At 48.3% G+C, this 23,673-nt stretch overlaps 1 protein-coding gene across 1 annotated transcript; it reads left to right on the top strand.

Moving 5' to 3' along the window:
• Positions 1 to 698: 698 nt before the first annotated feature.
• Positions 699 to 23,535, top strand: TGM4 (transglutaminase 4). The gene is given in 18 exon segments (XM_036870174.1): positions 699 to 723; positions 3,047 to 3,082; positions 3,085 to 3,135; positions 3,866 to 3,976; positions 5,106 to 5,231; positions 7,658 to 7,764; positions 7,767 to 7,794; positions 9,903 to 10,017; positions 16,303 to 16,400; positions 16,403 to 16,706; positions 17,798 to 17,802; positions 17,970 to 18,119; positions 18,122 to 18,226; positions 18,806 to 18,847; positions 18,850 to 18,971; positions 20,461 to 20,690; positions 22,601 to 22,607; positions 23,240 to 23,535. Coding segments are annotated over 18 exon segments (1,926 nt in total). The 3' UTR covers positions 23,504 to 23,535.
• Positions 23,536 to 23,673: the final 138 nt, after the last annotated feature.

Genomic DNA, 23,673 nt, shown 5'->3' on the forward strand with positions numbered 1-23,673 from the left:
CATCTAAGAAGATGGGGAAGTGTTCACTGTGTCTCTTTACTCATTTCAGAGGTATCGAATCTTGATAAGAGAATGAACTGTGTATCTGAATTTGTCTTTCTGGTGTGCACCCTGGATGATGGGTTGGAGTTTGTTTGCTCTGGAGCTGGCAATTTGACATCCAGGTTCAACAGCCAATGGCCTGATAGGTCAGTGTTACTTTTTTTTTTTTTCTGGTTTTAAAATTTTACTTATTTCTTTTTAAAGCGTATAATTCAATAGTTTGTTATTATATTCACAAAGTTCTGAACCATCACCACTGTCTAATTCCAGAACAGCTTATCACCACAAAAAGAAACCCACACCATTAGCAGTCACTCTCTATCCACCTTCCCCCCAACCCTCTGGCAATCACTAATCTGCTTTCTGTCTCTATGGATTTGCCTATTCTGGACATTTCATATAAATAAAATCACACAACATATGGCCTTTTGTGTCTGGCTTCTCTCATTTAGCATAATATCAATATTTTAAAGGCTCATCCATGTTGTAACATGTATCAGTACTTTATTCCTTTTTATGACTGAATAATATTCCATTGTGTGGATGTACCACATTTTGTTTATCAATATATCTTGTGATGGACATATGGATTGTTTCCACTTTGGCTGTTGGATAATTCTGTTAAGAATATTTGTGGGGACTTCCCTGGTGGCGCAATGGATAAGACTCTGCGCTCCCAATGTATGGGGCCTAGGTTTGATCCCTGGTCAGGGAACTAGATCCCACATGCATGCTGCAACTAAGGAGCCCGTGTCCTGCAACTAAGGAGCTGGCGAGCCATAACTAAGAAACCCTGGAGCTGCAATTAAGGAGCCCGCCTGCCGCAATTAAGGAGCCCACCTGCTGCAACTAAGACCTGGTGCAACCAAATAAATAAATATATATATTTTTTTAAAAAGACTATTTGTGTATAAGTTTTTGTGTGGATTTGTGTTTTCAGTTCTGTTGGGTATATACGTCGGAGTGGAATTGCTAGGTCATATATAACTGTATTTAATTTTTTGAGAAACTGACTGCTTTCCAAAGCAGCCATGCCATTTTACATCCCAACCATCAAAATACGATTGTTCTAATTTCTCCACCTTGTTGCTGACAATTTTTATTGTCCATAATTTTATGATAGTCATCTTAGTGGCACCTCGTTGTGGTTTTGATTTGCGTTTCCATAATGACTAATGATGTCAAGTGTCTTTTCTGTGCTTGCTGGTCATTTGTGTATCTTCTTTACAGAACTGTCTTTTTAGAGCCTTTGCCCATTTTAAAACTGGGTTTCTTATATTTTTATTATTGAGTTGTAAAAGTTCTTTAAATAAAAGAAAAAGTTATTTAAATAGTCTGAATACAAGTGTATCTTATCAGGTATACGATTTGCAAATATTTTCTTTCATTCTGTGGATTCTCTCTTTCACTTTCTTGATATTGTCCTTTAAAGCATGAAAGTTTTTATTTTGATGAAGTCCAGTTTATCCATTCCTATTTTGCTTGTGCATTTGGTGTCATATCCGTTGCCAAATCAGAATATGACCCCAGATAATGCAGGGCCTGTTTTAGATCATTGAAAGGACTTTGACTCTGAGTGAGTGTGCAGAAGAGAGAGCTGGTCAGCCATATCTTAAAGGAGTCCCTCTCATTGAGAGCAAACTACAGAGGGCAAGGGCAGCAGCAGAAAGACCTGTCAGGAGGCTGCTGCGTTGCAGATGAGGGAGAGGAGCCTTTGGTGGCAGTGGGGGTGATAAGAAGTGATCAGACTCTAATGCACTTTGAGGGCAGAGCCAAAAGGATTTGCTGATGGGTTGGATGTGCCTATGAGAGGAAGAAGTCAGTGATGCCTCCATGGCTTGGGCCCCACTGTGTGCCAGGTGCTGGCGGCACTGAGAGATTCGTGGTGCAGAGCCTTTCCTCACACATTATCTCAATTAAATAACAGCTCTGTTAGTCCAGCTCTTCAAGAGTTGATCTTCATGGTAACTGGAATGGCCAGCCACACGTGGGTGAGGTCACGGGGCCTCAAGAGTCAAGCAAGACAAAATAATAATAGTTGAGAGGTAAAAGAAAGTCAAGGGCCTTTAGTTCCTCCTTAAGTTTTGCAGATACTAAAACCCCCATCAGGTGGAAGAAGTTAACTGCGTGCTGACCACCAGCACGTACCTCCAGACCAGCTGGAGCTGAGGATTGATAATACTGACCCCGTGATACCACCTTCTTACCTCCCCATCAACCAATCAGAGAACTGTGCACAAGCTGATTGCACACCTCACAACCCTCTCCCTCACCTTGCCTTTTTTTTTCGGTCGCGCCACGCCGCTTGCGGGATTAGTCTTAGTTTCCCAACTAGGGATTGAACCTGCACCCTCAGCAGTGAAAGCGTGGAGTCCTAACCACTGGACTGCCAGGGAATTCCCTTACCTTGCCTTTAAAAACTCTTCCCCCAAAAGCCATCGGGAAGTTTGGGTCTTTTGAGTATGAGCTGCCCATTCTCCTTGCTTGACCCAGGTTGGGTGCATTGGCAAGAAATGCTGTACTTTCCTTCACTGCAACCTGGAGTCAGTAGATTGGCTTTACTGCGTTTGGGCTAGTGGACCTGGTTCAGTAACATAGAGGTGGCACCTAATGGGCTACAACAGAAGTGCTGGGCTGAGCACTTAACGCCCATTTGTCTCAGCTTATCTGTGTAACCCCACAAGGTAGGTATGTTCACCCCCATCTTACAGGTAAGGAAACTGAGTCTCAGAGAGGCCCACGCCTGGCTGGAAACCCAGCTCTGCCCGGCTCTACCTCACCGCAATGTCAGATTCTGGAGCCAAAAAGAGACAACTGGGGAAATGAACATTCTCTTTTCTTTTTCCTTTTTTTATGGCTGCGCTGTGCAGCTTGTGGGGTCTTAGTTCCCTGACCAGGGATTGAACCCGGCCCCTTGGCAGTGAAAGCGCAGAGTCCTAACCACCGAACTGCCTGGAATTTCCTCTCTTTTCTTTCTTTATTCCACATGGAGTGTTGCTGACAGGTCTGAAGGTTCTCCATGCTGACTTCCTGAGAAAGGAGATGCCATTCCTCACCACACGTTGCAGTTCCAGATGTGCAAACTCTGCTCTGGTGAGGCCTGGTGTTTACCTGTGGCTGGCGCTCTGCAGGCCCTGCAGACCTGGGACAGAGCACCTGCAGCTCACCTGCTCACAGGGTTCAGGGGCTGGACCATGCGGGTTCTGATCCTCAAGTCTGAGCCAGGAGTGTCTTCGCCTCCCTGGTCCTCAATTTCCCCATCTGTAAAGTGGGAATGATATGGGGTGCAATGAGGATGCAGTGGGAGATGGGAGAGACCTGGCCCGTGGTGAGTCCTCCCTCCTCAGATGCTCCTGTTCCTTGGCTAGGAGCTGGGGGATGGCTGGGGAGGGGCAGAGAAAAGAGAAGAAACTCAGCTGGGCAGCTGCTTTAGAAGGGTCTGGGATGTTTCTAGAGATGAATCATAGGGCTGAGGTTTGCTGACACCATGGAAGTGTGGGCTGGAGGCAAGTGGGCAATAGTGATTAAAATACCACACCTGGGGTAATAGATAATGGAAATGGCTCAGCTGCTGGTTATGATTGGCTATATCTATGGGCATATGTGCAATTAGGGGAACAGATCTACAGATCTGGTGACAGGGAATGGGATAATGGGGAGGGTGTTTCTTCTTAATGCCGTTTTTTAAGTTTTAATAAATAGATTTAGTAGATCAGCTTTACAAGAGGGTATATGACACCACTTCCTGGGAGAGAGCTTTCATTCCTTCTCCAAGGGAGGGACAGGCGGAGAGTCTCCTCAGATGTGCTGGTGGACCTTACAGTCAGAACGGTCTCCATTCTCTTCAGCCAAGACGAGATAAGTACCTACTATGTTCTGGGCCGAGGGCCCCCTGCTCAGCATGGACGACAGGACGTCACGGTCCCCAACATCAGTGAGTATATAGTGCCCCCAAGTTCACGTGCATCCCTCTCACAAACATTTACCTTGTATCACTCACCCACTCACTCAGCAAATAATGCCGAGTACCCACTGTGTGCCAGGAAACATCCCAGGCTCCAGGAATCCACAAGTAAAGCAGTGCCTGGCCTCCCAGACCTGCCCGTTCTAGTGGAGGGAGTCGGACAGGAAGCCAACAAGAGCACAAGGTCATTTCAGACAGGGACACATGGGCCCAAGAAACCAAAGCAAGAGGGTCAGGGCAAGGCAGGAGGCTTCTCCTGGGAGGTGGCCTCCCTGATGGGACCCACACTCCATGCAGGAGCCCCCACTAAAGACCTGAGAGCAGGGTTCCAGCGGGGGCACAGTGTGTGACCCCCAGGGAGGCCACACTGGCCATCAGCATTGTCATGAACTGTCTCTCTGAGGACCAGAGGCTGGTCATTGCAGGGAGGAGAGGGAGGGGACTGGGCAGGCTGAAGAAGCTGCACGGAAACCATGTGCAGGCTATAAGGAGGGGTTGGATTTGATCCCAAGAGCAGTAGGGAGTTCCGGAGGTTCATGACATAACCTGACCAACGTTTTCTTAAGTCCTCCGACAGCTGGCAGGGTGGGCGGTGGCATCTGCCTCTTCCAGGTGAGAGAAACAGAGGCTAAGCCAATGGCACTGGCTGCCCAAAGCCAATGAGCCTGTGCATCTGAGCAGAGCCCAGCGAGGGCTAAACAGGCAGGGAAAAGAAGCAGGTGGGGACACGTATGTGGCAGAGGCACCAGAAAGTGCCACACGCGGAGACAAGAGGGAAGCCTGGGTTCCGTTGTGGTGAACAGGGAGGCCGTGGAGCGCAGGAGGCAGAGGAGATTCATCCAAGTTGAGCAGAAAATGAAAACTGGACACTCGGGGCAGAGGCAGGCCTTGCGGCCCTGGCGGGCGAGGGCAGTTGGATGGGGAAAGGCTGCAGGTTGCAGAGCTGGACGCAGGGCTCCAAGAGGCAGAGGACACAAGGCAGGAGCCTCGAAGGGGGCTGGGAGCTGAGGCTTGGGCTGAGGGGACAGCACGTGTCTTGAAGCAAGGGAACCTCTTTGGGGGCCACCATCAAGACTCTGTGCCCCTCGGGTGTTTCCAGGGCTGAATCTTGGTGTTTGCAACAACATCGTGATGGAGCTGGACCCGAGATCATCAGACAGACGTCCCGGGCAGGCAGCCATTCACAATGAGTCCGGTGTGGAGGTGAGGGCCCCCAGGCTGTTGCGTAAGTGGCTGGCTGGCTTCTGGCAGGTTCCTGCCTAATCTGAGGAGCCCTTTCCTTGCCGTGCTGAATATTCACTCCCATGATGCCTTCAACACCTGAGCCCAGACCCAGTGGGCCATCTGCTTCTAGGGGGAGGCTGCCCACCCACGGTGACACCTTCACTTCCTGTCCAAGAGGCCTAAACCTCTCAGGGATGTTCTAGGACATTCAGTCAGTAACGGTGCTGAAGACCAACCCCCAGCAGAGTGTAGCAGGGGCTGCGTCTCCAAACGTCTCAGCGTTTGCTTCCTCACCCTCCCCGAGGCTCTTAGCAGCTCTGACTGTGGTCAAACCTCCTACATGTCACCTCCTCCCCTTTTCATTTCAGAAAGGGACAGTGTTCATTGGAGTAAACAAGCAAGAAGTAAATAAAAATAACCCATCATCCCACCAATTAACAGTTGTCAATCCTTGCTTCCAGGCTTTTTTCTATGACTCTATAATGGTTAGATACAAAAATAGAAGTGTTTTGCCTCTCACTTCATTCACGTTATAAGATACTGTGAATGCTCCTGTTCGTTCAGTGGTTCCCCTACAAGAGAACTCTTCGTGGCGGCTTCCTGCTCTGGCATGTGGGCTCGTGGTGGCCGATCGGCCCATCTCCTCTTGGGGGCTGTGAGGATTTACAGTTGTCCAGTCTTCCCAGGGTTGTCATAAAGACGCTCTCAGCCAGATCTTTGGACTAATCTGTGAATATTTCCTTAGGATAAATCCCCAGAAATTTAATAGTGAGGTTGATCTCCAGATTTTCTTCAGAAGCAGGACTTGCAGCTGGAAATGAGGAGGTAAGTGGGCCAACTGCTGGCCTGTGTGTTTCTTCCATTCCTCGGCCCTCCGGTCCAGATCCCAGACTCCCAGCCCTGATTTTTGCAGCATCTGAGTGTTTTTCAGGGATTCATGAAAATCTTCCCAGGAAAAGGCCGTTGATTTAATTTTCCTTTCATTTGGAAGTCTCTGTTTTTGTAAGAAGTCTGGTGGGAAAGTTGCCTTCATGGTTATGCCTGAGAGGTGGAAGTGGGGTGGGAGAGGGAGCTGTATTCTTCATTCAACAAAGTATATTTAAAAAATTTTTATTGCTGTACAACACATATAAAGGATGCATATCTTAAGTGTCCCTATGATGAGTTTTTACATATAAATACACCCATGGAACCACCACCCAGGTCAAGGTGAATAACATTTCCCACATCCTGGAAGGTCACCTGCATGCCTTTGTAACATCAAGGAGGGCCTACTGTGGGTGGTGATGGGGATGCAGCTGGGAGGGCAAAATTAAGGTCTGCCCTGCGGCTTAGCGGAATGGGGACACTGTCACAGTTCTGCTGGTGCCAGGACATGCCCCTCATGGAGTCCAGGCCCCACGTGGATCAGTCGTGTGGGTCAGCTGCCTGGTGGGTTGGGGGCAGGGGCTCAGCGCCCTCCTTTTGCTGCAGGTGAGGGGGGTGTGGGGAGGCAGAGTGGTGCAGGCGGAGTTGTGTCAGGGGAGTCCTGTCCCCACTTCACCTCCTGTGTCAACTCCTCTGCGCCTGTTTCCCCACCAGCAAAATACTAACAATAGTTAATTTAATGAGCTAATAAATGTTTATCTCATAGTCCTATTGGGGCAGGGGGAGCACTATGGTCATTCTAAGTGTCTAAATGAGGAACCTGAGGCACAGAAGAGATTAAGTAACCAGCCGAGGTCCTACAGCTGGTAAGAGGGAGAGCTGGGATTGCAACCGAGAGCCCACTGCTCCTATCTTATAAAAACAAGCATCTCACAGGTTTGGTTGGGGGGGAGATCCTGGGTCACAAACAGAACTGTTTTGTGACAACAACAAGCCACTGTGGCTATAACAACTTCTACCTATCCATCCAGTCATTATCTACCCTCAAAGGCTGGGTGAAGCCTGGGGCACCCTGGGACCGATGCCCCTCTGGGGCTCAGGCTGCTCGTATTCCAACAACAGAGAGAGGGGTTTTTTTTTTTGCTGCAAAAGACAGCTGACATTTAACTTGCCCCCTGAAGTGCCAGGTGGTGGGCCAGGCCCCTTATGTTTATATTATCTATGGACTCATTCCAACCACCCGGGAGGCTTCCCCTCCATGCTGTAGTGAAGGGAGTAAAGGTCAAAGGGGAAAGGTGAAAACACCCGCCAGGTTTCAAACCAAGTCTGTCTAGGCCCGTCGGCAGGATTCGCCGAAGCCGCCTGCTTTGCGTGGCTGCTTTTCTGTCTCGGGCATCTGCTATCCCAGCCCATCCTGGCCACTCCTGGTCTCTGGGGGAGACAGGCTTGTTCCAGACGGGGTGATGTGTTAGGACTGATGGATTCTTCTGGGAGGCTTTTGTAGAGTTCAGGGTGTGGCCAAAGGGGGATATGTCCACCATGTCACGTGTCTTTGCTTAGGTCAAGGTGGTGGTCGGCAGCCCCCACAGGCTGTCATAGGCAAGTACCACCTGCCAGTGAAAAGTGGAAACAAACATATCTTCAAGTCTGAAGAAAATATGTTGCACCCAGGTTTCTTTTCAACCCATGGTGTGAGGGTAACGCGAAACTCAGGTCAGCTAGGGAAATGTGTCAGGTAAGATTCATGGGAGGAGGCAAGAAGCAGCGCCTACTGTATGCCTCGCGTGGTCCGTGAGCTTTGCTTGCCGTCCAGGTGCTTTCAAACTAGGTGAAGGGACCAGGCCCAGGGACAGATCATGGATGGCTTTGGAGCAGCCCCTCTGTGGCTGAGCTCCTTGGCCATTTCACTTCCCCCCTGCCTGACCCCCGCCATCTGGCTTTGGCCTCCACCGCTGTCCGGAGGCTTCCCTTGTTGGGGGGCGTCACCCCAGCTTCTTACTTGCCTTCTCCGGGCGCGGGGCCTGAATCCTGACAGGTGTTTCCTTCCTCCTGAAAACTCTCTGCTCTTTTGGGTCTCCTCTCTCCCCTCTACGTTTTCATTGGCCCAACCCCTTCCTACCTGCGGCTCCATGGGAGCCTTCGCGCAAACGGCACCGGAGGGCATTCCTCCTCCACCAGCACCAGCCTCTCTCCCGTGGCTGCTGGGCATCTCGCCACAGCTTCACATGCGCTCGTTGGTTACCAGACCTTCTCCACACCCGCGCTCCTACAGCCACCTTGAAGCTAAAAACTCAGGTGTACAAGCTAGAAACCAGGGAGCTGGTTATTTATTTATTTATTTAGTGTTTGGAAATGATTTCAAGCTGCAGAAAAGTAGGCAAAAATGGTATAAAGAACATTCATATGCCCTTTATCCAGATCCACTGTGAACATTTTGCCCTATTTTCTTCATCATTTTCTCTCTCTTCCTCTCTCTACACACACCCACACTTTATTTTTGAACCATGTGAGAGTGAGTTACATACATTTTTGCTCTTTACCCATAAATATTTCAGTGTGTACTTCCTAAGAATAGGAATATTCTCTTGCTACACTGCTGTTATCAACTTCAGTAATTCAGTGTTTACATAACACTGTATCTAATCTACTTACTGGAATTCCAACTTAGTCAGTTGATGCAATCATGTTCTTTATAACATTTTTTTCCCTCCAGTACAGGATCCAGTCCAGGGTCACATACTGTGTTCAGTTGTCCTGTCTCTTTACCTCCTTTAATCTGGAACTGTTCCTCAGCCTTAGTCTTTTTGACATGGACATTTTGAGTAATAGACCCCCTCGGTCCCCCCCCTTTATTTTCGCTAGAACATTCCTCATTTGGGGTTTGTCTGATGATTCATGATTTTATTTTTTTGTTTTTAATTAATTAATTTGTTTGTTTGTTTAATTAATATTTATTTTTGTCCACGCTGCACGGCTTGCAGGATCTTAGTCCATGACCAGGGATCGAACCTGTGCCCCTGCAGTGGAAGCGAGGAGTCCTAACCACTGACCACCAGGGAAGTCCCAATGATTCATGATCTTTAGATTCGGGTTATGCCTCCCCGCCTGGAATATTACATAAGTGATGCTGTCCTTCTCAGGACATCACATCTGGTGGCACACAATGTCCACCTGCCCCTCATTGGGGATGTTAAATTTGATCATTTGGTCAAAGTGTTGTGCAATTTCCCTGCTATATAATTACTGTTGTTTCCTTTGTTACTAATAAGCAGTCCTTGTCTTGTGGCAACACTTTCAGGCCGTGAAAATATCCTGGTCCTCATGAAAATGCTCCACCCCTAGATTTACCAACCACTGACAGCTCATGCCTGAACCAACCTTCTCTATGATGGTTGCACAGTGATTTTCCAACTCCAGCTCTCCCTCCACACTTACCTGCTGGGCCCTGGTATTCTCCTGTAAGCAAAGCCCTCCCTTCACCAATCTATTATCTGTCTATCTGTCTGTCTGTCTGTCTAATCTATCAATCATCTATCCATCTATGAAACAATCTATCTGTATGGACTCAGGGATTTCATTTGTTCCCAGTGTTTACAATCATCCGTTCTTATTATGTTTATGCTCAGACTGTCCCACGTTTGCCCAGTGGAAGTCCCGCACAGCTGGTCAGGAAGCAAGCATCTTTTTGACACCTGTCTTAACTCTTGCCTCCCATGTCTTACCCCCCAACACACACTGTTTCAAACCCCTCGTGTAGACCTTGCGGGACCTCCCCCCCCACCTCTCCCCCCCACCTCTCCCCCAGGCCAGGCAGCTTCCTCCTGTGAAAGGGCTGCCTGTGTCCAGGGGGTGGACGATAACCCCACGTGCATGTGTGCCCTTGCTTCAGAGGACGTGGTTTTCACGGCTGATGAGACAGAGTGAACTGAGAGCGTCCCCCACAGCACTGGCTACCGTTACATCTGTTGTGTCGACTCTATCAAAGAAAAGCCCTGGAACTTTGGTCAGGTGATGAATTGGTCATCCTATGGCTGGGCCACGCCCCACCTTTTTAGTTAGGTAGTAGCCAGTAAAGGTTAGGCAGAAACGTTTGTGAGCCTCATGCCAAACCCCAACCCTGTACATGCGACACTTGCCTAGAGAGGGGTAACCCTCCCCCCCAGAACATGCAGACAGGTGGCAGAATCAGACCTGGACCTAGGGCCTTTCCCATCCCCCTCTACTCTCTGCCACCCACCCACCCCCACTTTGCAGTGTATTTATCAAAGAACCAACCACCTAACAATTATTCACAAGGAAGCTCCATTACAAGTGAAATATTGACAAAGATAAAGAACTTCTAGAACTTTTTTTTTTTTTTGGCCACCCCTCACGGCTTGCGGGATCTTAGTTCCCTAACCAGGACTGAACTCGGGCCTGCGGCAGTGAAAGCACAAAGTCGTAACCACTGGACCAGAAGGGAATTCCAAGAACTTCTAAAACTTGAGGGAGATTTTATAGAAGACTTTGGTCTGGAGGCCTCTGCTCAGTGGAAGGATGAATGTCTCTGTGCAGCCACGAGGCAGAGCAACAATGTGGAAGGAGGACGGGCTCCATGGCTCTAAATGCACAAATCCAGTGACGAGGACTTATGGCAGCAGAAACTTCCAGCCTTTCGTCTCACCACCTTTTGCAACAAAAAAACTTCTGGAAAATTCCATACTCTACACAACTGCTTGGCTGCCCCTCCCCTCCCTGGGTCTGGACACCTAGGATAGGATGGAAATGGGGACAACAGAGGGGGGACTCCCATGAGTGAGGCCTGCTGTGTGCACTCTGCAAGGTGCTTCACAAGCATCCTCTTGTTTCACCCTCACTCCATCCCTGGGGTGGTTACCATCACTACTTACAGGTGAGAGGGTGGAGGGAAACAAAATGGGAGGAAGTGGTTGGCACAGGAGGTGGGGAGCAGGTAGCGAGTTGGTGGGAGACCAGTCACCAGAGGAAGGAAACAGCCAGAATGAGGACCACAGCAGGGTGGGGAAGAAGGAATCACCTGAATCCTAGGTAATTGCCCCTCTGAGAAAATCAAGGGGTAACTTTAACAACCTCAAAGAATTATGACCACGGAACTTTCCCAGACTCTTTCTGAAGAATGAAGATTATTAGCTATTCCTTTTATTTTGGTAGTTTCCTTCTCAGATTACAAAAATAACACATGTACTTCAACTCTGTAAATATACTAAAACCATTGAATCATCCAGCTTAAAGGGTGGATTTTATGGGCTGTAAACTATATCTCGATAAAGTGGTTTAAAATAAATATATCAATAGAATTCAAAAAGTAACACATATGTTTATCACAAAAGACCTAGAAGGCTTAGAAGATACAGAGACATGGAAAGAAATGAAATCATAATCTCCTCCTTCAGTGATAAATACTTCATGTGTGTCATTCTTTTTCTATTACTAATTCATGCTTACAGAGTTGAGATAATGTTATACGTGCACAACTTTATAGTCTATTTTGTTTATCTTGATCACAAAGGAATTTTCTCCATGGTATTAAAAACTCTGCTGGTACGTCTTTATAATGGCTGTGTAATATTCCATCCCATGGCTCTGTGGGTTTACTTAACGGCTGCCTTGGGTATAGACCTTTAAGTGGTTTCTGGTTTTCCATGCTGTGGGAGACTTTTTTGTGAGACTGTGGGCAGAGTTCCTTGCCGGGAGATGGGTGGTCCCACAGGGTGGTTGTGAAGTGCAAATTAGGGAGTATGTGGGAACTCCCCGGTGGTCCAGTGGTTAGGACTCCACGCTTTCCCAGGGCGTGGGGTCAATCCCTGGTGGGGGAACTAAGATCCTGCAAGCCACGCAGTACAGAAAAAAAAAAAAAATTAGGGGGTATGTGTTAAGTTTCTGACATGGAACAAACACTTGTTAATGGCCTCTTTCTTCTTTTCCCAAAACAACTGCTGCATTTGTCTGTCAAGCCAGAGCCTCCTTGAGACCATGGAGCTGAAGCACCCCACGCCAGGGTCCAGGACCCTGTGTGCTCTGGTAGGTGTGGGAGGCCTGGTCATGGCCTCCATCTCCCCTGCTTGGACGTGCCGTTTGGTGCCCTGCCCTTTCTCTCCTAAAGCCTGCTCTGGGGAAAGCAGTGGCAGGGGGCCCCCTTGATTCCTAGAGAAATCCCCTCATCTTGCCCAAGTACACATAGGGATGGACACGACCCCTAGTTCCAGCCTCTCCTCCTCCAGGAAGATCTCTGGCTGTGAAGTCAGGGCTTGGTCACCTCTGTTGGTCACACAGGTCTCAGATCAGAAGCCTCCTCTTCAGGGAGATTTTTCCTGGCTCGCTGGCCAAAGGAGCCTGCTGCTCTCACATCCACCTGCTGTCTTTTCTTCATAGCTCTTGTCATTCCTGAAAGTGTTCGTGTGTTCCGTGTTTACTGTCTGACCCCCAGTACCCCCCCAATACCACTTCCCAGACCAGAACATGAGCACCTGGTCCTGTGGGGACCAGGATCCCCAGCTCTTACAGGGATCCCACTTGTTTGAACTATCGCAGCTCTGAGAGTCCTTCCATAAGTTTTCTTACCCAAATAATAATAAATCATAAATAATATTACAAAGAATACATACATTGAATCTCAGTATAAAAGATTCTGATAATACAGAAGCCTGTAGAGTAATTTTGCCCCAGATTTGTTGCTGTCTCATACTGTTTACCAATTGCTCAGCAGTTATTAGGTTTTTTCCCCCCCCACTGGACTGTAAGCTCTTTAAACTACACCTCAGTGCTAGGCCTGATTGACTATTCAAAGCTATCAAGAGATCTACACCTGCTGAAGTCTATTCTGAGTGCAGGTTTTAGTCAGACCCGAGTGCAGAACCCCAGCCCTGCCGCTTGGAGGCTGACCCCACGGCTTGACCTCTCCAAGCCTCAGCTTCCCCATCTGCAAATGGTATTCACATGGAATTCACATGGAATTCACTCTTCCTGCCTGCAGGCTGGGCTCCAGTTGGGCAAGCAAATTATTCCAGTTCCTTTGGGACGTTCCTGGGTTTAGGACTGAGAGTCCGTGTCCCAGGAAACCCCTCAGTCCTGGGCCAGCAGGATGGCTGTCACCCCTGTCCACCTTGCCCAGAGCAGCTGTTCTCAAATGGTTTGGTCTCAGGTCCCTTTTACACTCTTACAAATTTTTGAGACCCCAAATCACTTGTGTTTATGACTTTTTTTTTAAGGGAATCTTACTTTATTACTTTTTTTGGCCGCGTGGGGTCTTCGTTGCTGCGCGTGGTCTTTCTCTAGTTGCAGTGAGCGGGGGCTACTCTTTGTTGCAGTGCACGGGCTTCTCATTGCAGTGGCTTCTCATTGCAGAGCATGGGCTCTAGGTGCGCGGGCTTCAGTGGTTGTGGCTCACGGGCTATAGAGCACAGGCTCAGTAGTTGTGGCACACGGGCTTAGTTGCTCCACAGCATGTGGGATCTTCCTGGACCAGGACTCAAACCCATGTCCCCTGCATTGGCAGGCAGATTCTTAACCACTGAGCCACCAGGGAAGTCCCATGACGTTTCTTTCTGCAAATATTTACCATTTTAGAAATTTAAACTGGGAAGTTTAAAATATATTTATTTAACTGATTCTAAAAGAATAATAATAAATTCAACACGTTAACATAAATAACGCACTTTGTGAAAAATAACTATTTTTGGAAGCCTAAACTATGTCAGGAGAGTGGCATTGTTTTAAATTGTTCTAAATCTCTTCAATGTCTGGCTTAATAGAAATCAGCTGGATTTTCCTACCTGCTTCTGTATTCAATCTGTCCAGGACATTGTTTCAGTTGCAATATAGGAAGAGAACCTGACTTCCCCCAGATACGTAGGTGGAAAAGGCAGGCATAACTCCATAGCCTTTTCAGATAATGGTGGATAGTCTTCTTTGATTCTACACCCATGTGTAACAATTGGTGGTTTTGTAAAGTTGATCGCTGTGTGGAATCTGAAACCATGTCAATTAACTTTTCATCTTCGGTCCGTGTGGGAGAGAATGAGAGGGAGAAACACAAATAACGCCTGGGGTTTATTGTGCAAATCGTTTTGGTCACAGACCTCGGGACAACCCGGCCAGCACCCCGGGAACACTCTCCAAGGCCCAGAGAGAGAGACAGAAGCCATGGGGCTGCTCTTGCCACCTGGGTGGTGGGCAGCTGCGTTCATCTCTAGGTGAGTCTTAAATGCCCCCTTTGTGGGGTGGCTGTGACTGTGTACCTGACCCAGGGGGATGCCCCCTCCATGGTCGGGGCTCCCACTCCCTCCTGGCCTGCCTGGTAGTTCCAAGTAAGTGACTGGTATTGTACCCACGGGGCCCTCTCGCTGGCCCTCAGGGGCCCAGGCACAGAGCACACGGTGCCCGTGGAAGGATATGCCCGCTCCTGCCCCTTTACCACCAGGCCGAGTTCTCCAGCCCAGGGCGGTGGGCTGGAGTGTGAGGAAGGAGAGGAAAGGGGATGGGCCACCAGCAGGCGAAGCTTGTACTGGTCTTGCTCTAGTTCTCAGGGGTGCGGGTGGACTTGCACCCTCTTTCCAAGCTCTGTGACCCGGGGCGAGGCTCTGAGCTTCTCTGGGTTTCTGTCGGTTCATCCTTGGGTTAATATGAGGACTCAGTAACATGTAACAAGTATGTGTTATGCCTGACACGTGTGGGCCTGTTTGTACCTATTCCCAGGTGATTCTTATGTGTTGGAGTTTGGGAAGCAGTGGGCTAAACCACTGCTTATTCTGAGGACACCAGCCCAGAGACATGGGGCAGGCGGCCCAAGGTTGCACAGCAAGGTGGTGGTTGAGTCAGCAACACTGACTCCCAGGGCAGTGCTCCCTCCCGACATCCAGGCACCTTTTTTAGCCTGTGACCCAAGCTTGAGCACCCAGACCTCCCAGGTGTTGCGGCAGTCACTTCCGAGGTTAGGTTAGAAAAGATCCCATCGCGTGTAAGGGAATCTCAGGACCCAAGCTGACTTTGGAGGCCTCCGCTGTAGGCCTGACAACTTTTCCCCTCCCGGGTCCCTGGTTAATATTGCTCCTTCACCCCTAGAAATATGTTGCTGTCCTTGGGCCTGCAGGAGCTACTGTGAATCTTTGGCCACAAGGCAGGGCTTCTGGTCAGGGCTGCCTGACTAGCGCTCCCACCCTGGGCAGGGGAACTGGATGGGCAGTTAGCGCATTGGTTATCTGCTGCCGTGTAACACGTTACCCCCAAATGTAAGGCCGTAACACAACAAATGCTTATCATCTTGCAGTGTCTGCAGGTCAGGAATCCAGGCATGGTGCTCTAGCTCAGGGTCCTTCAAAGACTGTAGGCCTTTTGGGGCTCTTGACTGAGTTGGGGGCAGGCGCTCACACGTGGCTGCTCGCAGCCTCAGGGCAGGGACATCAGTTCCTCACCATGTGGGCCCCTCCACAGGGCTGCTCACACCAGGTAGCCGACTACTGTCAGAGCCAGTGAACGAGAGAGGGAGACCCCAGGATGGAAGCCGCAGCCTCTTTGTAACCTTGTCTCAGAAGTGACATCCCCTCACTTTGCCGTGCTCTGATGTCTAGAAGTGAGTCACTGGGTCCAGTCCACGTTCTGGGAGAGGGGCTTCTGCAGGGAGGAGGAGGGCATTACTGGGGGCCCTCTTAGAAGCTGCCTACCACACCTGGGAAGAGGAATTTGCTTTGTTCCATAGGAAATATAACACCGCCCATTAGGATTTTTGAAAGCATGAACATCTTTGGAGCCCAGCATCACTCCCCATCCCTCCCCGCCACCCATTGCTCTGTGGATGCTTGGGTCCAGGAGGCACTGACAGGCTGGGGCCACTTGGGACAGGAGGAAAGCATAAACATGTCATCTGCAGAACAACCCTAAAGGTAGGTGTTCTAATGATTACCATTTTACAGAGGAGGAAACTGAGGCACAGAGAGGTCAGCATGTGCCTCAGGTCAGCTAGCTGGTACGCTCCTTGGCCCTTTGTCCTGGTCCAACTGCACCCTCCCCATGTTCTCAGATGCTCTGTGGGGCCGCACTGGGGGCTGTGTGGCCAGGCTGGGCTAGGCTGCCAACACCTTGTTCCGCTGGGGATGGGCACTGACCATCCGCCCTCGGGAGACCAGGGGCCAAAGGGAGAAGTACCAAGGGTGGGGCTGATCGCCCCTGCCTGGTGTCATCTCGGAGCTGAGAGCATTGGGCATCCCAGCACGCAGCATGACCGCCTACGATTCAGCCCATGACACTGAAAATAGCCTCATGGTAGACACCTACCTGAATGAGAAAGGCGAGCCATCTCTAGCATGACTGAGATTCCATCTGACAGGTCTCTGCCCTTCAGAGTGTCTTCTTGCTGGTTTTGTGTCAGTCCTTCTTTAAGTAGGGCTTTTAGGCCTGGGGAGAGGCAAGCAGGCCTTGCACCTCTTTTTAAAAATGCCCTCATTGAGGTTTTTGTATTATCTGACCAGCCGATTCAACTTGCTATGACCTTCAGTGCTTCCCAGTGCTCCCCAAATGAAATAGCAGCTCCTCAGCCTGGCCTTCCAGCCCCTTCAGAGTCAGCCTCCAGTTCCTTTCCTGACTTTACACCCCAACTGTGCTGCTCCCTCTTCCCTTAAATGGCTTCCCCCCTCCAGACCTCTGCCTCTGCCTTCCCCATCTGCTACTTTCTTTTCTGAGGTCTCTGCTATCCACGGGCCCCTTGCCCCCCGGCCCCCAATGTGTGTTAAGTTTTGTTTGTTTGCTGTTGCTGTTTGTTTAGTAACTTTCCTGACAGAGTTCTGCAAAGTCTGTATTCTTTGTTGTACGTGGCCACTGAAGTCTCTGCTCAGTGTGCTTAGTGGTCAGCTAATGACTGGACAGGAACTTCCATAAACATCTTGGATTGATAAGTCTCCTAGCTTTTGCCAAGGGGCTCTGTGTAAAGTTGGGGTACACATTTAGTGCTCTGGCAGGCAGTTTTCAACTCTGCCTCAGCCTTCACTTCCTGCCTGTGCAGGGACTCAGGGTCAGTCAGAGGTGACAGCTTATGGCCTTCTAGGTCTTTCCTGGGCATGTACACAGCCCTACACATGCACGTGGCTTTCTAGATTCCCAGGAATCTGTCTCAGTTTTTCAAAGCCCCTATGGATGTTATTCAGCTTTTCCTTTTAAGTTTTTTGGTGAGCGTTTTCCCTCAGCTGTTACTGTTGCCTTAGGCAACTTCAATGTTAAACAATGCCCTTTTTTTTTTTTTTTTGACAAATGCTTTTGGGTTAAGGCAAATTATAAGGAGTGAGCTCTGAATCAGCTCAAAGCCCCATGGGTTGGGGTTTCCAGAGGACTGCCAGAATGACAGTTCTCTGTGGTGGATATTTGGAGATCCAACCCCATTCTTCTCCCTTCAGAGGTGATTAGGCTGCTGGTTTTCACTGTGATTGTGGTGCTGTTGGATTTTAAGGCTACTGTGGAGCTGGGGAGAAAGGGATGGGAATCAGCAAGTTAAAAAAAACCATAAAACACTCTATTGTTACAGAGAATAAATGCTCCTCAGATAGTTGCAAGCCTTTGGTTAATTTCAAGGGTTCTGAAAAAGTTGATTTTGACCATTTTTGCCAATGTTCTCATTGTTTTTATGGAGGAGTGAATTTTCAGAGGTCTTTATTCTGCCATTCCCACTGACTGACATCAGAATGTGCTATTTTTCAGGCATGGTGATTTGAACACCTCTCTGAGTTCATAGCCCTTGGGTCCCTGGAATGTCCTTGGAGTCCAGGCTGGTGGGTAGGCTGCTTCTGCCTCCGGGGTGCGTTGGGACATTGGGCCCGTGGAGGAGCCCTCTAAGGAAACTGCTTTTGGGTCTCACTCAGGCTCCGCTGAGTCATGGACCATGCCTTCTGCCTCCGCAGTTATGAGAGCGAGTACAGACTACCCCAAAAAGAGGACCTTCTTTAGATGTATGTCCACGCAGATCCTGTGCTGCTGGGAAACCCTATCAAGTTCACCATCACTCTCAAAAGAAAGACAGCTACCCCAAAGACTGTCACATCTCGGGCTCCCCTGAACTGCAGACATACATGGGCAAAAACGCCACCAGCCTGGGCATCCTTCATAAGACCACGCAGAGGCAAGGTCAAGGTACTGGAACCATGGGCAAGAAGAGGGATTAGAGTCCCCACTATCTGAGGTGCCCCTCTTCTCTGTGGACTATTTCCATACACTAACAAACTTGTGCGTATGAGTAAACACAAACAAACATTTATTAAGTACCTACCACCTGGTAGTTACAAGGAATCTAGGCATAGAGAAAACGGGGGCCAAATAGACTACTAGTCCAGGAGCCTGGGGTCTATCACAGAGTCAGAAATTAGGGGTGCTGGAAGTGTCATTAGAAGTCTTCTTTTATGATGGCAAAGATTTTATCTCAAATGCCTAATCTAGTCAATGGGTTGTGGGTACCCAGGGCAGTGGAGAATGGGCGGAAAGCCCCCAAAACAGCTGTGATGTCTCCATGGACTCAGGATGGGAGCCTGGAGAACGCAGCCAATTATTATTCCACCTTGAGCCCAACTTCTTGTTTTCCAAGGAGAGGAAGAGACTTACCCAAAATAACCCAGTTCCATCCATCTAGATTTCATCTAATTCTGTGTTTGATGATCACTCATTTGGGGGGGCTATAATAAATGATCACACCCCTCCTCTCTAGCTCTTTGGCAGCATCTGAAGAGACTCTGCCCTTGGACTCCAATACCTACATGGGCAGGCTATGTTTGATGATGAACCAATCATCAAAAGTTTCATAATTGCAGGAATTCTAGAGTCCAAGGAAACGACCGCCTCTCAGGAGTTTGCATCTTTCCAGTACCCTGAGCTCCCCGTAGAGGTTAGCCACCTGCAGGCAGAAGGGGCTCCTGGCTGGAGTTCAGCCTTGGCTTGGGGGTGGGGCCCTAAGAATCCTGGAGGGACCCCCAGTTGGCTTATTCTTCAGGTCAATTGTATTCCTAAGAAAAATGACACCTTGCTTTTCCAAATAATTATTTCTGGAGAAGTGATGGATCAAACAGGTTTTTTTTTTACATTTTTGGTCAACTGAATTCTTAACATTTTAATTTTTGGAATAAGTAATTACTTGCACATTGTACAAAATTCTAAAGATGCAAAAGTTACAGGGGCCCACCCTCCTGGAAGGCAGTTAGCAGTCTTTCATTACTTAATTGTCACGAGTTTCTCTTGGGGAATTTCACTCCCCACCCTCACCCAAGTGGCTTAGCAGAGTGTTTCTTCCACCTCCTGAGAGGAGTCTGGGAAAACGCACATCTCTCCAGGCAGTCATGGTTCCAGGGATGTTTGAGGTGCCTTTTAAAAGGTGTTCTAGCTTTGCCTGGCTGGCCTGCCTTTTAATTGGCTCTGACTGTATTTCAGGAATTAAGAGGTTTTAGCTAATATATCTGCGTTGCCAAAGGCATGGAGAAACCACAGGGTGTTGGTGGGGAGTGGAAACTGGATCAGAAGAGCTAGATATTTGGATGAATGTTACAAATGAGGTGAAGCCTGAAACATGCAAAACATGATGTAAGCCCAGGGGATCCCTGGGTGGAGGAGGGGCACCAGGCCTGAGGTGTGGGTCCGAGGAAGAGGGCTCAGCCAGGGCCAGGTGGGGGAAGTGGGTACACCAGTGTCAGGTGTTCTGGCCAGATTAGAGGTAGGGGCACTCTGAGGGAAGAACAGAGCTTAGCTTCAGTTCTGCTTCTTTCTCTGGGCTGCTCTGTGAGGCAACTTGACTGACAGGCCCCTTTTGGGATTTGGGGTCTTGTCTGTGAGGAGGTATGATATCCAAGGGTATGGAAGGGAGCCCTGGTGTGGTGGGCGGGAGCCTGTGTATTAACCCTGGAGCTCGGGAAGGGCATCTATGGGAATCCTCCCTCACAAACGTCCCTTGTTTAAAGGGCCTTTCTGGGGAAGCCTCCTTGCACCCGTCTGTCTTGCTAGATGGGGCATCTCAGAACCACAGGCTGCAGGTGGGGCTGGGTGGTGCAGGATGGTCCTTAGTTTGGTGAAGAGGGATCCTGCTTAGGGCTGCAAAGAGGCCAGGATACAGGTCAGGCTTGCACTCTGGCTGGCATGGCATGACATGTCTTGAGTTCCTTAAAAGAGAGTCTGACAAAGCTCAGGATGTCAGGTTATTTATAGATATACATGATTGCCGGCAACACCAGAAGCTAAAGAAAGGCATGGAACAGATTCTCTCCTAAAGCCTTCTGACACAGACACACACACACACACACACACACACACACACACACACACACACACACACACACACACACACACACACACACACACACATTTTCCTGGCTTGATATAACTCATCATTTTGGTTCTATTTCTCTGCTTTTACTTACCATGAAAACATGTACCTGCCTCACACATCTTCTCCCCCGCTTCTCATCCCCGCCCCACCACAGCTGCCTGACACAGGCAGAAGTGGCCAGCCACTTATCGGCACTTACATCTTCTAAAATGCCCTGCACATCTCTTTGACAGACACCAAGTCCTCTGTAGAAAGCCTGGGCGTCTCCCCGCTGCAGACCATTGACCAAGGGTGAGTCCACTTAAGCTGTTCTTACGAACAGTGCAGAAAATCTCTCCAGGACATAGATCTTTGCTCATGTGTGCAGGTATTTCTGAGATGTGAATTCACGGTAGGGGGTTATAGGGTCAAAATATAGATACATTTTGCTAATGCCAAATTGCTTTGGGAAAAGATTGCATTGATTTATGCTCCACCGACAGATCTTTTTGATTTTTGCCGATATAATGGTTGAATAATTTCACTGTTGTTTTAATTTGCATCTCTATTTGTGAGGCTGAATATTTTTATATTAATTGACTATCTCCTGTGAATTGCTTGTTCAGATCATTTACCTATTTTTGAGTCATTAATTTGTTCATATTGTGTGTAGTCTTTATACAAAAAAGTTTTACTGCTGCAAATAATTTCACAGTCTTTTTTTAACCTCTAAATGCCTTTTACCACTAGAACTTTGCCATTTTAATGTAGCCAAATTTGTTAATTCCTTCCTTTAGGGATACTGGGTTTCATGTCACCCCAAGAATATATGTTTCCTATGCTTTTTTCTAAAACTTTTGGCTTTATACTATTAGGCACCTGGAATTTAATTTTTTAGCATGTGGAGTGATATAGATAGAGCTCCAACTTTCTCAAATAATCTGTCATTTCCTAGTGTTCTGAAATGCTGCTTTCATACATCTGGGTCTCTGGACTCTTTAATTTGCTTATTTATCTTCTCCTAATGCAATATCATACCATCTGAAGTATTGTAGTTCTATAGTACATATTGATACGTAGTAGGCAGATGCTCCTCACCACTATTTCTCTTGTTCATAGAACTTTTAAAAACTGTTGGGATTGAGATTGGCACTGCATTGAATTTACCAAGTTATCGGGGGGGAGAATCACGCCAAGTGACTACACTGAGTCTTCCCATCTAGGCATGTGGGACATTGTTCCATTTATTCAGGTCTTCTTTGTTACATTTAGAAAAGTTTTATTGTTCATACACAATTTGCACATTCCTAGTTGGATTACATCCAAGATGTATTTATAGCTTTTGTGAATGAAATATTTTTCATTATATTTTGTACTTGCTTGCTGGACTATATGGAAACTATTGATTTTGATACGCTGATAGATCTAGCAAAGGACTTGACCGAACTCTAATGCTTTGTTCCTGAATGAAGGTTTCTGATGGTCTATTTCTTATAGGGTGTCTGAATATTCCAAGGAAAAACCAGTAAACTACTGTTTTCCTTAGACCTTAAGATACAGACAAATTAACTGGGGGAATATTGTTAAAATGTGTATTCTGATTCAGCAGGTGGGGTTGGAAGCTCAGAATCTGTGTCTCTAACAGGGCTCCCAGGTGATGCCACTGTTGCCAGTAGTGTGGCCCCCAGAGCACATTTTAGTAGTGAGAGGCTAGATGATTCCTTTTCTGTGATCCACCATAAAACAGATATTCCTCTTGGATTTCATATGAAACAACTGTTGCTAATACCCATGGAGCAAGAACATCTGTAAACACGGGCAGGATTCCTAGGAGGGTTTGTGAAATGTCAGAGCTGGAAGAGCCCCTGGAAGCTGGTTTAATCACCTTGCTTTACATCGGAGAATACTGAGGCCCAAAGAGGCAGCAGAGTCATCTAAAGCATCAGAGCTGTGTCCCAGATCTGGTGAGTGCCATACCGGGGCCAGTTTATTCTAACTAGCCAGGGGACTGGCCTTCAGCAAGCCTCAGAAACTGAACCTCAGTTTCCTCATCTATAAAATGGGGATAATAATACCTGTTCACCACATGGCACAGCTGTGAAAGTCAAATGGGCCAAACAGCAAGAGGAAAACGGATAGAAAATGGCCTGAGTGCCTAAGAGGACCCAGGTCTGTCTGGCTCCAGAGGTCATGCTTGTTCCTGGCCCTTTGTCTTCCCCCAGGGTGATGGTGAGTGAAGAGGCAGCCTATAGACCCAGGGGGCACAGACTCAAACTGGCCAGACCAGTTGGCGGTAACAATGGGGCCAGTGGGGTGTTGTGGACAAACAGGAACAGGGATGACCGTGGTAAACAGGAGTGGGTGCTGCCACTCACCTCATTTAACTGAGACTGTGTAGGAACATGGGCCCTGCACTTCCGGATCTTCTGACCTTTTGGAATAAGCTAGAGGAGCGTGTGTGTTCTTCTACAGTGTAAAGCTCCTGGGTCTTAAAATGCGGCAATTAATTCAAGTTGTAAAAATCACTGTGTGGATCAGACACAGCAAGTCAGAGGTTGAACTCGTTCTTAGCTTGTCAGTTTATAAACAGTGCTGCCAACAGCTGAGATGCTACTGGCACCCCTGCCCCGCCCTGGTGCCATGTTCCAACCCTGACAGGCTGCATCTGACTCTCCAGCATGGGTTTAATCATCAGTATTCATCAAAAGCTCCCTAGGTGCTTCTCACAGCGCCCAGCATGGATGCCCACTGTGCTGTGTCCAGGAATGGCCAGGACCCTTCAAAGAGGCTGAGCTGAGGTTGGGACCCCTGGTTTCTCACACAACTTACCTCCCCTCTCCTGCAGCATCCTCAGCTGAATGCATGTCTGTGTGTCTGAATTTTCCAGGACAGTGAAGCCAGGTGAGACCATTAGATTCCAAATAAAAGGCATCCCAACAATAGCTGGACTTGAGAAATTTATCAAGTTTAGTTCCAATCAGGTGAAAGAGCTTCATGCTGAGAAGACTGTTCTCATCACAACTAGCCTTTGCCTGATGCCTTGGAAAGAGGCAGCAGCTCTGACTGGCTCTAAGCCTTGGCTGAGCGTTTCAGCATTTCCTGCTTTGGGATTAGCTTTCGGATAATTAGATTTTATTACTCATTAGATTTCAGATGATTAGATTTGATTACTCATATGAGGGCAGATTCAAGAGCCAGCTGGGTGAAAGTTAGCGTTCAAAGGCCAACACAAACCACAGGCAGCAGGACCCCCTAGGCCAGGTCATGTGGAATCACAGGGTAGCCTGTTGACAGC

Source organism: Balaenoptera musculus, chromosome 11 (genome assembly GCF_009873245.2).
Source record: "Balaenoptera musculus isolate JJ_BM4_2016_0621 chromosome 11, mBalMus1.pri.v3, whole genome shotgun sequence".
Lineage (NCBI taxonomy): Eukaryota > Metazoa > Chordata > Mammalia > Artiodactyla > Balaenopteridae > Balaenoptera > Balaenoptera musculus.